Source organism: Peromyscus eremicus, chromosome 3 (genome assembly GCF_949786415.1).
Source record: "Peromyscus eremicus chromosome 3, PerEre_H2_v1, whole genome shotgun sequence".
Taxonomy (NCBI): Eukaryota; Metazoa; Chordata; class Mammalia; order Rodentia; family Cricetidae; genus Peromyscus; species Peromyscus eremicus.
Genome location: NC_081418.1, coordinates 84,086,022 through 84,098,631, shown reverse-complemented (window position 1 = coordinate 84,098,631; position 12,610 = coordinate 84,086,022). Strand labels below are relative to the sequence as shown.

Genomic DNA, 12,610 nt, shown 5'->3' with positions numbered 1-12,610 from the left:
AGAAGGTTGCTCCAGTCACACAGCCGGGGCTGTTGGATGACTGTGTCAGCTGTGTGTCAACTGTTAGGGGAGAAGGTAGAAGAAAAGGAAAATGCCAGTCTTCAGTTTACACCTAATTCTGCTTGTACACTTACAGACATCCTTGTCTGGAGAAAAACCAGCTCTTGGAACCATGCTCCAGCAAAGTTCCCCTGTGTTGGAGCCGGCGGGTGTGGGTGGAGAAGTAGCCTCCAAACCAGCCAGCAGCGTGAAGCCCGCCTGTCCCGCCAGCACCACATCGCCTCTAAACTGGCTGGCCGACCTTACCAGTGGGAATGTCAACAAGGAAAACAAGGGTGAGTGCTTCCCACCTTCTGGAGTACATGAGTACAATCACAGAGAGACTGAGCAGCTAACACTGCTGTGAGAACAGGACTAGGAGTGTTGCATCATGGGAAGTGTTCCTCCTATTATCCAGGTACAGGTACATGGCATTCATAAGACTGTTTATGCAGCACCTGAGAAGGGAACTTTACCTCCTCATCGAATTTTGGTGAAGTTGAAATCATTTTGGCAAGAATGGAGTGGTGCTGAGACTTTTTATCCTTCCTCCTGACATAGCATACATTTATAATAGTGCATTCTAGGTACTTTCCCCTTGTCCTTACCTCCCTCCTACCCCTGACAGTCCTGCCTCTTCCCTTCAAATTTCTTTCAGTGACTTTCTGTTTTGTTAGTTACAGAGTTTAACTAGGACTGTCTATATAAGTCATGGGTTTGAAACTAGCTGTTAGAACCTAGTTAGCTCTCCAGTGTGTGCTCAACTGGGTACTATATCTCCCTCTCTACTAGAGTCTTTAGTTCATCAGTGAGTGTCGGGGCCCTGGTGAAGTGCCCTACCCCATCCATAGCCAGTTATTGGGTGGCCTGATCTGTGTGGCCAGTGCCAGTAGGGGATATAGGCTGTGATTCATGGATGGCTGTGTGGTGTTTAGATGGCATTTTGTAGGCCTTCTTTCTCCTTATTTTCTGGTTCTTAATTCTTTGTGCTCCCTATTCCTTCTGTGTGTCCTGATCCTTGAGGAGGTCTCTGGCTTGTTTTAAGTGATGGTTCACTTGCTGTCCTGTCTTGTCTTAGTCTCAGTATGCTGTCTTTTCTTACGTCCTTGTCTCAGAATGGCTCGAAGTAAATACAAAGACATGGGCTTTGGAATCAGATAAAGTTAGACAAGAATTTAGGTAATTTTGCTTTCTGGAAAGAGAAAAATTGCAAATCAGTTCTTTCATGAAGACATCTTAAAATTTTTCTGAATCAGATCTGATATTATAAATAATTTGTATGAATGGCCATACTCAGATATGTTCATATAATTGAACATCTAAAAGTTGAAGAAGAAAGCCATGTGATGAGAGGTAGAAAAACTGAAGTTTAACACCTGTAATTTTTATGGAACTCTGAAATTGAGACTAGAAGAGAATATCATTAAGGGTTTCTCCAGAAAAAGTGCTCACAGCAAGCGTTATAAATAATGATTTTGGGGGTGTGGTGGGGAAACACCTCACTATGTTATTCAGTTTGGTCTTCCATTCCTGCGCTTAGTTGATCCTCCTACATCAGCCTCCTTAGTAGCTAGGACACAGGTGGATAAACGCTACACTTGTCTTAACTTGTTTTGAAATTGTTTTAAGAGATTCCTTGTACTTGGGAATAAGATGAAGGTTCTTATTGTTCGAAGCACTCTGTTGGGAGTCCTGGCCAGTGTGATAACGGCATACACGCTATTCTTAAAATACCATTTATGGTGCTGGAGAGATGTAGGCCTTCAGAGTGCTTGCTGCCTTTAGAGAGGACCTGGGTTGATTCCTAGCATCCTCATTCACTCATCCATACACTCCCAACTTCTGGCTTTCATGGGAATCAGACACATAAGCAGTCAAAGCACCCACATCCATAAAATAAAAGTAAAAACCATGTGTGGTTTTCTGGTTTCCCCTGCGTATTTGATTCTGTTTTGAACTTTTTTTTAAAAATACAATGTATTTATTTTTATTTGCAATGGTGTTTTGCTGCATGTACATAGACTGTGTGAGGATGGTCAGATCTTGGAGTTACAGACAGTTGTGAGCTGCCTTGTGGGTGCTGAGACTTGAACCCAGGTCCTGGGAGAGCAGTCAGTGCCCTTAACCACTGAGCCATCTCTCCAGCCCCTTGAACTCTCACCTAACACACACTGTTAGTGTTGATCCTTGTAGAGGGTTTTTCTTTGTTTGCTTTTGTTTTGTTTTGTTTTGTTTTAGGAGAGGGAGCTACACCCTGAAGCCATCCTATTAGGGACAAACAGGGAGTTTGCCTTGAATACACATCTGGATATTTTGTTTTTGTTTTAGAAAAACAGCTGACTATGCCAATTTTAAAGAATGAAATCAAATGCCTTCCACCCCTGCCCCCTTTGAACAAGTCCAGCACGGTCCTCCATACTTTTAACAGCACAATTTTGACACCTGTGAGCAACAATAATTCTGGTTTCCTTCGAAATCTCTTGAATTCCTCCACAGGAAAGGTATGTGCTTGTTTTATTATTGGTACCCCTTACGAAGTTGAGTAGAAAAAGTAGTGTGAGTCATGTGTCACCATAGGTGCTCCGCAGGCTCCTAGGGATGCGATGGGCCCTTTTTTTCCAGCTACTTTCACTTTCTTAAACCCAGGTGTGCAGGTGTGTGAGTTGAGAGCTTGCCTCTTCTTCTGGGTTCTCTGATTGGTCTCTTGTGAATATGTGATATGTGTTCGTCGTCATCGTACCATTGTAGAGACATAGAGATTTTTTTTTCAACAATAGAGAATGGCATAGTTAAGATTTGTGTTCTTTATCAAATTCAGACAGAAAATGGACTCAAAAACACACCCAAAATCCTTGATGACATCTTTGCCTCTTTGGTGCAAAACAAGACTTCTTCTGATTTACCCAAGAGGCCTCAGGGGCTGACGATCAAGCCCAGCATTCTTGGCTTTGACACGCCTCACTACTGGCTGTGTGATAACCGCCTGCTGTGCTTGCAAGACCCCAACAATAAGAGCAACTGGAATGTGTTCAGGGAATGCTGGAAGCAAGGGCAGGTAAGAGTGGCCTCTGCCCCCCCAACCCACCCCCACTTTCCTTCCTTGGTGGTGTCTATTTCCTCTCTTCCTGGGTTTGTGTGTTTGGGGTGGATGTGGCTGCGGCTTCCTTGTATAAACCGACTCAGCTGCACTCTTTCCCACTCAGAATTTGATTGCTTTTAGCCAGCCATTTCTTGGGGTTTGATGGGAGACAGGCCTGAGTGACCTTGTGTGATCAACCTCAACAGTGAAAGTGACTGAGAAACTGTTGGGATTTGAGAGATTTGACAAATGCAATTTCAAAAGAAGATCACACATCCCCCTTTCGTGGATTAAAGCCTGTGCTTGGGGGCTGGGGAGAGGGTCAGTGGTTAAGAGCTGCTGTTGCTGCAGAGGACCTGAGTTAGTCCCCAGCCCCATGATTGGCTTGCAGCTGCCTGTGTCACCATCTTCCAGCCTCAGGTGTCCCTGAACACGGGGCAAGACAAGCACAGGCACACAGATAGACATGGAATAAACCAAACTCTAAACAGAACAACAAAGCCCTGTGCTGAAGGCAGTTCTGCATGTGCCACGACCGTATAATGTCATCGTGGAATCGGTGTGTCCTCGCCTGTGGTGCCTGCTCTCAAGGGTGGCTCCGTTGGCTCTTCAGTTGTGGGTGATCCCGTCACAGTGTTCATGGCCTTGTGGGTAACACTTTTTGGCTTATATGTCATGTTCATACATACCCAGCCTGGTGTTGTGCCTTGGGGGCTGTCAGAAGAGTGATCCTTTCTCCTAGCAGCGTAATTAATAATCCAGGGATTCTTAACACACGGCAAGAGCAAAGCATGTAGCAGGTGGATAGTGAGGATACAGCCACTGGAAGCTTGGAGGACTTAGCTGTCATTTCAGCAGCTGAGACTGAGGACAAGCTGCTCAAAGAGGGCAGAGCTGGTAGAAGTCAGACTTACATCTCCTCCTCCTTCCTTTAGCCAGTGATGGTGTCGGGGGTGCATCACAAATTAAACACTGAGCTCTGGAAACCCGAGTCCTTCAGGAAAGAGTTTGGTGAGCAGGAAGTGGACCTAGTCAATTGTAGGACCAATGAAATCATCACAGGAGCCACAGTAGGAGACTTCTGGGACGGATTTGAAGATGTTCCAAGTATGTATTATAAAGATCTTTCAAAGAGGTTAAGGATGTGTAAAGAGGGGACATGGGAATAGCAGGAGCCTATGGATTCAGGACTTCAAAATTTGCTGTATCTTTCTTCTCTTTGTTTTTACAAAGTTTATGCATTTGAACTAGCCTGCCACTGGTGGTGGTACTAGTATAAGAGAGCAATTCTGACTAAACCTGACCTGTATAGTCCAGAAGATGGGCATAGAGGACACTAATAGGCCCTCTTGTCCCTGAACCTTAGGGAGGTGGGCTCAACCTCTTTCTGAGTAAAACAAGCTGTTTCTGTTTCATGCCGACCTTAGGAGATTGGAGATTGCTTTTGAGCCCCCTTCCCCCCAGGGTTCTGATTGTGCAGGAAGGTGGTGGGTAGTTGGGGTGGTGCTGGTACTTTCACAACACTTAGAAGAAACAAAATCAGGGTTCCAGGGACAAGTTTTGTGTGTTCAAAAACAGGAACCCAGTAGGTCTTAACTAGCAGTCTTTATTTTGCTCTCTCCAAGGTATAGTATAGCTTTATTTCTTGAAGCCATAAAAATGAGAGTTGGCAATTGGCAAGAGGGAAATAGCATTGTACAGATAAAATACTCTATTTGCAATATTAAGGTATAAACTAACTTAACATTTTTTTGTTTCTGAAGTATGAATAACAATTCCTTTATTCTGGTTAATCTCAAGACCGTTTGAAAAATGAAAAAGAAAAAGAACCAATGGTGTTGAAGCTTAAGGACTGGCCACCAGGTGAAGACTTCAGAGACATGATGCCTTCCAGGTAGGCTTCAGGTGTGGCTGAGCTAATTCTGTCTTTTGCTTGGTAATAACAGTCTCTCCAGTAGTGGGAAAGTAGTTTTTATGAGGTGTAAGACAGCTTCATGGTTTTATTTGTTCTGAGATATACACACACACATATATATTTATATTTATATTTACATTGTATCTGTACCTTTAGGAGATAAGTATATTTTTAAATGAAATGGAAAGGTGTAATGACTTTAGATCTGGCTAATGAATGGTCTGCATATTTAATATGGAAGTGCCCTGCCCTGAAAACTTGAGACTGGGTTTCAGGCAGTCCTGGGATCACACACTAAGACATCTGAATTGGTAGATCCATTTTCTCGGGTTAAGCGTAAACCCTTAGAAAGGAGCCTCATAACTAAGGAGTAAAGTGTCAGCCTGAGTGCTAGCTCCCCTCAGGAAGTACATATCAGCTCTGTAGCCTGAAACATTCCAGATCATTTTGACACATCCGTGTAGCACAGGAAAGACGACATCTGTTGGTGACTGCTGTAGTCTAGATACCAAGGCTAGCCCTCGCTGTCTCCGATCTGCTCTTTTGTTGAGAAGGGGACAAAGGAAGTCCTAGAGTACTAGAGTAGAAAATCGACCTTGCTCTGCAAATTCTTGGTTTCCTGTTCTAGGTTTGATGATCTGATGGCCAACATTCCACTACCCGAGTATACCAGGCGAGATGGCAAACTGAATCTGGCCTCTAGACTGCCAAACTACTTTGTACGGCCAGACCTGGGCCCCAAGATGTACAATGCTTATGGTAAGAAGGAAATGTCTAATTGAACATAATGGAAATGAAACAAGGTATTTGTAAAAACGCTTAGATTGAGAACAGCCAGACACTGCCTCAGGTCTTGCACATTCTTTCTTGGTCACATGTACATGTATTTGCTTTTTTGCACAGCTGCAGTTTTAAGGCAGATTGCAATTTTATGTTTTTCTGTCTTCAACATCAACTTTAATTGCAGAATCTTTACATTGTGTAGTCATTTGAATCTTGGTGATATCTAGGTCCGTTTTGCTAGCCTTTTCAATTCTCAATATTTGTTTTTAACATTTCTGACTTTAAGTATTTTAGCAGCAGGTAGATCTGTTCCTCCCAGACACCGATAGGTGGCACTGTCTGCAAAAGCTTTCCCTAGGAAAAAACTTCTGAGACTCCTTAGGATTTGGAGCGGGAGGTAGTTGTGTAATCCTGGTTCCATTCAAGTTGAGGCTGCCTCATTTAGAGGCTGGTTTCAGTATCGTAGGTTGAGCAGGAGTCAGTTTATCTTGGTTTTGTTACAACCCTTCATTTTACCCAGTATGGCACTGGCCAAAACAGCCTGCAGTCCCTGGCTACCATTCTCTTTGGACACTCTTCCTCCCAGCTCCACCCTAAGTCTCCTGTCCTCAGTCACTGTCTTTGAGGTCTGTGTTTATCGCTCTCTCATCTTTATAACTATCAAATATGTTTCTGGGGCTAGAGAGGTGGCTTAGTGGTCGGAGTGCTTGCTGCACTTCCGGAGGACCTTGGTCAGTTCCCAGCACCCCTGTCGGCAGCACACACTGCCTCTAACTCCAGCTCCAGAGGATCTCATGACCTCTGACCTGTGGGTACATGCGCACATGTGACACATACTCAACACAAACTCATACACATAAAAATGTTTTCAAGAGAGTGAATCTATTTTTTTGTTTGTTTGTTGTTTTTTGTTTGTTTGTTTGTTTGTTTGTTTTTCCGAGACAGGGTTTCTCTGTGTAGCTTTTGCACCTTTCCTGGAACTCAGTTTGGAGACCAGGCTGGCCTTGAACTCACAGAGATCCACCTGCCTCTGCCTCCCAAGTGCTGGGATTAAAGGCGTACGCCACCACTGCCCGGGGAGTGAATCTATTTTTTGTCATAGTATTGTTTATAGCCTGCTTTTGAGCTTTATGTTAAGTAGAATCTGACTTTGAAAATACTCTATGTGGTCATACGGAACTGTTTCATCTTATTTTTGACATGTTAATTGCTTTTTAAGCCTATGTTTTATACTTTTTACCATAGGAGTATCTTTGAACTCATTGAAAACTTCAGTGTCTAGTGCAGAGGCTCATATGCACCTCATCCAGTGTAAACCACTGTCAGCTGTTGTTCCGGTTGTTTCATTGTGTCTCCCCTTTATATTAATTGTTCTTTTATCATTGTAAAGCACATTTCAAATTCCATGATGTGAAGCAAATATCTAAGGCTTTACCTGTTCCTAGGGCTGGTGTTTCAGCAAGGTGGAAACAAAGTGTAGCTGGCTTCTAGGGTCCCAGGTTGGCACAAACCCACCACCCCTCAGTTGTAGCCTCCCTCAAATGGCAAGCACTAGCAAGCCAGAAATGAAACCTTTCTGAGACTACCAGGCCTGTGCCTGCCATGCTTTAGAGGGAGAGTCCTGGTGTCAGAAGTACCCAGTGGCCACTGAGCAGGGCAGCTTTGTCCTGTGGATACATTGTGAGCACTGCCGGGGACTCAGTGTGCTGAGGAGTGTCCCCTCCTACTGAGTGGAGCTGCCTGAGGTTGCACTGTGTGTGGAAGCAACGCCCAGTGAACTCCTTGAGTGAGCTGAACTGATGTCTTTTGTCTCTGAGCCTCCATTGGTTATGAAGCCAAAGCTTGACTTTAGCTGTTTCTGGAAACGTCCTTTGAGCAAATCTTTCCTGCAGGTTGCTTCACTACTCTGATCCCTCACTTGTGTTCTTGGTTCCAAGTATCCTGGTACACTCGGGCATTTTATTTTTACAGGATTGATCACTCCTGAAGATCGGAAATATGGGACCACAAATCTTCACTTAGATGTATCTGATGCAGCTAATGTTATGGTTTATGTGGGAATTCCCAAAGGACAGTGTGAGCAGGAAGAAGGTAAGGTCTAAAACATGGAAGCTGGGCTTACTGTCTGAGTGAGGACCTGGGGTTCACACTTGCTTTCTCTTCCTCTAGAAGTCCTTAGAACCATCCAAGATGGAGATTCTGATGAACTCACAATTAAGCGATTTATTGAAGGAAAAGAGAAGCCAGGAGCCCTCTGGCACATATATGCTGCTAAGGACACGGAGAAGATAAGAGAATTCCTTAAAAAGGTGTGTTTCTTACCCTGTGCCATGTGAGGAGAGCATAAGAATAGAAATACTGTAAATTACCACATGATGCAAATCCATATCAATTGGATGGGCTGTCAGTAGTTGCTAAGAAACCAGGATTCTAAAAAGAGGAGGACTTGTCTTCTGTATTTGTTTTCTATGGTAATGCACTGGGAGGTTTTTGTTCTGTCTTCAGTTGAGTTTGTCTGATCATCTCCTGGCTTTTTTTTTTTTTTTTTTTTTTTTTTTGGTTTTTCGAGACAGGGTTTCTCTGTGTAGCTTTGTGCCTCTCCTGGAACTCACTTGGTAGCCCAGGCTGGCCTCGAACTCACAGAGATCCGCCTGGCTCTGCCTCCCGAGTGCTGGGATTAAAGGCGTGCGCCACCACCGCCCGGCCTGGCTTTTTTTTTTTTAATACTGCCTTGAAAATACGGGCATTTCATTAGTTCATGAGTCAGTGTTGGGCCCCAAGCTCTCATGTTCTCAATACATCACTGAAATCTATTGGTTTTGTTTTCAGTTGGTGAGAGACCCTGCTTTAGAGCGCAGCAGTTGGGAGGACTCTGCTGTTACTGTGTGCTCTAGAGGGCAGCAGGAGTTGGGAGGACTCTGTCTGTCACTGTGTGCTGTAGAGGGCAGCAGAAGTTGGGAGGACTCTGTCACTGTGTGCTGTAGAGGGCAGCAGGAGTTGGGAGGACTCTGTGTACTGTAGAGGGCAGCAGGAGTTGGGAGGACTCTTGTCACTGTGCTGTAGAGGGCAGCAGGAGTTGGGAGGACTCTGTACTGTAGAGGGCAGCAGGAGTTGGGAGGACTCTTGTCACTGTGCTGTAGAGGGCAGCAGGAGTTGGGAGGACTCTGTGTACTGTAGAGGGCAGCAGGAGTTGGGAGGACTCTTGTCACTGTGCTGTAGAGGGCAGCAGGAGTTGGGAGGACTCTGTCACTGTGTGCTGTAGAGGACAGCAGGAGTTGGGAGGACTCTTGTCACTGTGCTGTAGAGGGCAGCAGGAGTTGGGAGGACTCTGTCTGTCACTGTGTGCTGTAGAGGGCAGCAGGAGTTGGGAGGACTCTCACTGTGCTGTAGAGGGCAGCAGGAGTTGGGAGGACTCTGTCACTGTGCTGTAGAGGGCAGCAGGAGTTGGGAGGACTCTCACTGTGTGCTGTAGAGGGCTGCAGGAGTTGGGAGGACTCTCACTGTGCTGTAGAGGGCAGCAGGAGTTGGGAGGACTCTGTCACTGTGCTGTAGAGGGCAGCAGGAGTTGGGAGGACTCTGTGTGCTGTAGAGGGCGGCAGGAGTTGGGAGGACTCTCACTGTGCTGTAGAGGGCGGCAGGAGTTGGGAGGACTCTCACTGTGCTGTAGATAGAGGGCGGCAGGAGTTGGGAGGACTCTGTCACTGAAGTTGCAGGATGTTAGGTGTAGGTTCTTCCTGGCACTGGAAAGATGGACCTTTCTATCTTAAACTCAGGCTGCTGCTTACAAACCAGGGATATTTGACTGACATTCGCTAGTCATACCTGAGTCATAGAAACATTCCTGGCCCATTTGTGGTCCTGACATCAAGTAGGTCCTTTAATCGCCAGTTGCTAGACTTCTAGTGTTTCTGTTAAAGATTGACTCTTTGACCTCCTGGTCACCATATTCCCTTGATAATGTCACTTTTTTGAGTATGCTTTTCCAGACACTGAACGTGGAATAAAGAAGTTTAGTCTGTGTCTTTGAAACTGTTTCATAACTCAGACTAGTAAGTGTTTATAGACCTTCAATAAGTGCAAGACAAGTTGGCTCATAAGGAATCTACTTACATTTAAAAATTGGACTTACACTATTGTCCAAGAACATATCCAGACTGTCAGTAACAACAGCAGGCAGGCCAGGTTTCCTCTGATTCTGAATCATTCTGTCCATGTGTTTGAGTGCCGTTTCCGCCAATGGGAATGCAGAGCTTGGTGGCGGCCGGATGTTATTGAGTGCTTGTATTTTGGGAAGGGAAAACACCCTCTTTGGTTCTTGGCATTTGCTAAGTTGTACTATTTTTAATGTATTGTGTAGGTATCAGAAGAGCAGGGTCAAGAAAACCCTGCAGACCACGATCCTATTCATGATCAGAGCTGGTATTTAGACCGATCACTAAGAAAGCGCCTGTATCAAGAGTATGGAGTTCAAGGCTGGGCTATTGTACAATTTCTTGGGGATGTGGTATTTATCCCAGCAGGAGCGCCACATCAGGTCAGAACCAGTTATTATTTCCTATTTATTGCCTTTCTACTGTGAAATTGTGGGTTTGTTACAGCTGTGGCTTGGTGTTTTTCAGGTTCATAACTTATACAGTTGTATCAAAGTGGCTGAAGACTTTGTGTCTCCAGAGCATGTTAAACACTGCTTCTGGCTTACTCAGGAATTCCGTTATTTGTCACAGACTCATACCAACCACGAAGATAAATTACAGGTAAAAATAGCACCAGTTCCTGGTACTTGCTGCCTATGGCTTCATGACCAGTAGTGACCTTATAAGAGTCAGTATACTTGGCTGTATCACAGTTAGAATAGTGAACCAGCTTTCTGTCCAGTTGAGTGACAGAGCTACAAGCCCAGAGGAAGCCTCACCCTCGTCATAGGCACTGAAAGTCTTCAGTAGTGAAATGGATAAGGACTTTTGGTCCCTGGCTTAGCCACTAACCAGGGGTCTGGAACACAGTGCCTGGCCTTTAGTGCTGTGGTGTTTCTGTCACAGCGATAGAACAGGACTGAGTGAACACTGGGATCAGAAGGGGTGTTTTCAGAGATGTTGTTTGAGTGCTAACGTCAGCAGACTGTGTGCTGTGGCTCACCTGCGGTCCCGGCTACTCTACTCCAGAGGCTGAGGGGGATTTTAGGGTTTGAAGCCACCCTGAGCTGTACAGCAAGACCACAATTCAAACCCAGTTAACAGTGAATTAATGCATATTGCTTCATGTTTGAAAACTACAGTAATTGTTAAAGTCTGATTGACCAAAACCAGTTAAGGGAAAAAAGAGCTTTGTAAGTTCTCCAGAGAAGGCATGGATTGTATGTATGTGGCATACCAGTCTGTGGGAACCAGGACCCTTGGCATTACGTGTTGAGTATTGACTTCAGTTCTGAGAGAGTAAAAAGTTGTGATTGGCGAGGTTATTCTTAGTGAGGGATTGGAGGTTTACCGAAGCAGTCATCTTTTTCTTCCATCTCTAGGTGAAGAATGTTATCTACCATGCAGTGAAAGATGCAGTTGCTATGCTGAAAGCCAGTGAAGCCAGTTTGGGCAAACCTTAACTCCTCTTTGACATTGGAGATGAATTATTGGCAGCTGATCAAACTCTTCAGGCAGGCTTCCTGTGGACTTTGAGATTTCATGTTACCTCATCTTCTTTTTTAAAGTACACCCGACTTGCAAGGGTACTGTCTCTATCTAATGTATATTTCTAGTGTTTACAGACACTAAGTGTGTATATGTAGTAACTATTTACAGACCACGCATCCTTATACTGTGACTTCACCTAGTGCAGATCTTCTACCTAGCTGAAGACCTGTTGGCTCTGAAACAACACTTGCAGTTATACCCCAGCTGTTTGTTTGGACAGCTCATTCAAATGGATTTTTTAACTACTAGGGATCACTGCTGAGTTTAATGGGGTTTTATTTTGTTTTATGTTCGTTGGAGCCCCTCCCTCACCCACTAGGGTCCAGAAGAGCACCGGAGGGAATGACAGCTAATGGTGCAGTTCTGAATGTACTGCATAGGACGGCGTTATATAGCGGAAATAACTACTGTATAATTCTTGGGGTTAACCATCTCTAGTTAATGGAATTTTAATTTAAATGAAGCTTTGCTAATTTTAAGTGGTAAGCATTTTGCATTAAAATATTCATATAATACTTCGGCTTGGTTCACTGGCCTTTTTCTGTGTTTGCACACCTTCTAGAAAATGTAGGCCTAAAATATTGGTGCGGGAGCCTTTCTTAAAAGCAAAGAAATAGGTAATCACCATTTCTTTTGTGACTAATACAACAGCACTGATGTGTCCTGCTTTTGTGAAGAGCCACCACGTTTGGAAATTGGAACTAACCAAAACCCAGACAGTGACTGGTAACTGCACCTGAACAGTCCTTGTCTGTCTTCTGGTCCTGTGTGTACAAAGGAGGAAGCGGCAGTGTTGGATGGGTTAGGACAGTTGGACCTAAAATCCCCATCTCCATGAAGGGGCAGCATTGGTGAAGAAGACACCTTTCTGTGGTCCCTCTCTTGGACTGCTGTAACTGCAGAAGAAATCTATTCATCAGTTAAGTAGACAAGGCCTAGAGTGCAGGCGTTAACCTGGGGGCTGAGTGGGAGGTCAGTGAGGAATGTCTAAGTCTATAGGAAGTTTTCTGAGGATTTCTTCCAAGCTCTTGTGTAAATTTGGATCTAGAATGTGCATTGTTCCTTAGAAATCAGCCATGCCAGAACAGTAGAGGGGGGAAGCCACATTCA

The 12,610-nt window shown here is 44.7% G+C and overlaps 1 protein-coding gene across 1 annotated transcript in view; it reads left to right on the top strand.

Moving 5' to 3' along the window:
- The window catches only part of Kdm3a (lysine demethylase 3A), a 44,286-nt gene extending 32,271 nt beyond the window's left edge, over positions 1-12,015 (top strand). The window contains exons 16-26 of the mRNA XM_059257950.1: positions 137-335; positions 2,368-2,540; positions 2,858-3,094; positions 4,054-4,225; positions 4,919-5,012; positions 5,662-5,792; positions 7,788-7,907; positions 7,986-8,125; positions 10,174-10,350; positions 10,436-10,570; positions 11,332-12,015. Of these exons, the coding sequence (XP_059113933.1) occupies positions 137-335; positions 2,368-2,540; positions 2,858-3,094; positions 4,054-4,225; positions 4,919-5,012; positions 5,662-5,792; positions 7,788-7,907; positions 7,986-8,125; positions 10,174-10,350; positions 10,436-10,570; positions 11,332-11,412 (1,659 nt within the window). The 3' untranslated portion in view covers positions 11,413-12,015. The remainder of the gene's footprint in view (positions 1-136; positions 336-2,367; positions 2,541-2,857; positions 3,095-4,053; positions 4,226-4,918; positions 5,013-5,661; positions 5,793-7,787; positions 7,908-7,985; positions 8,126-10,173; positions 10,351-10,435; positions 10,571-11,331) is intronic.
- Positions 12,016-12,610: the final 595 nt, after the last annotated feature.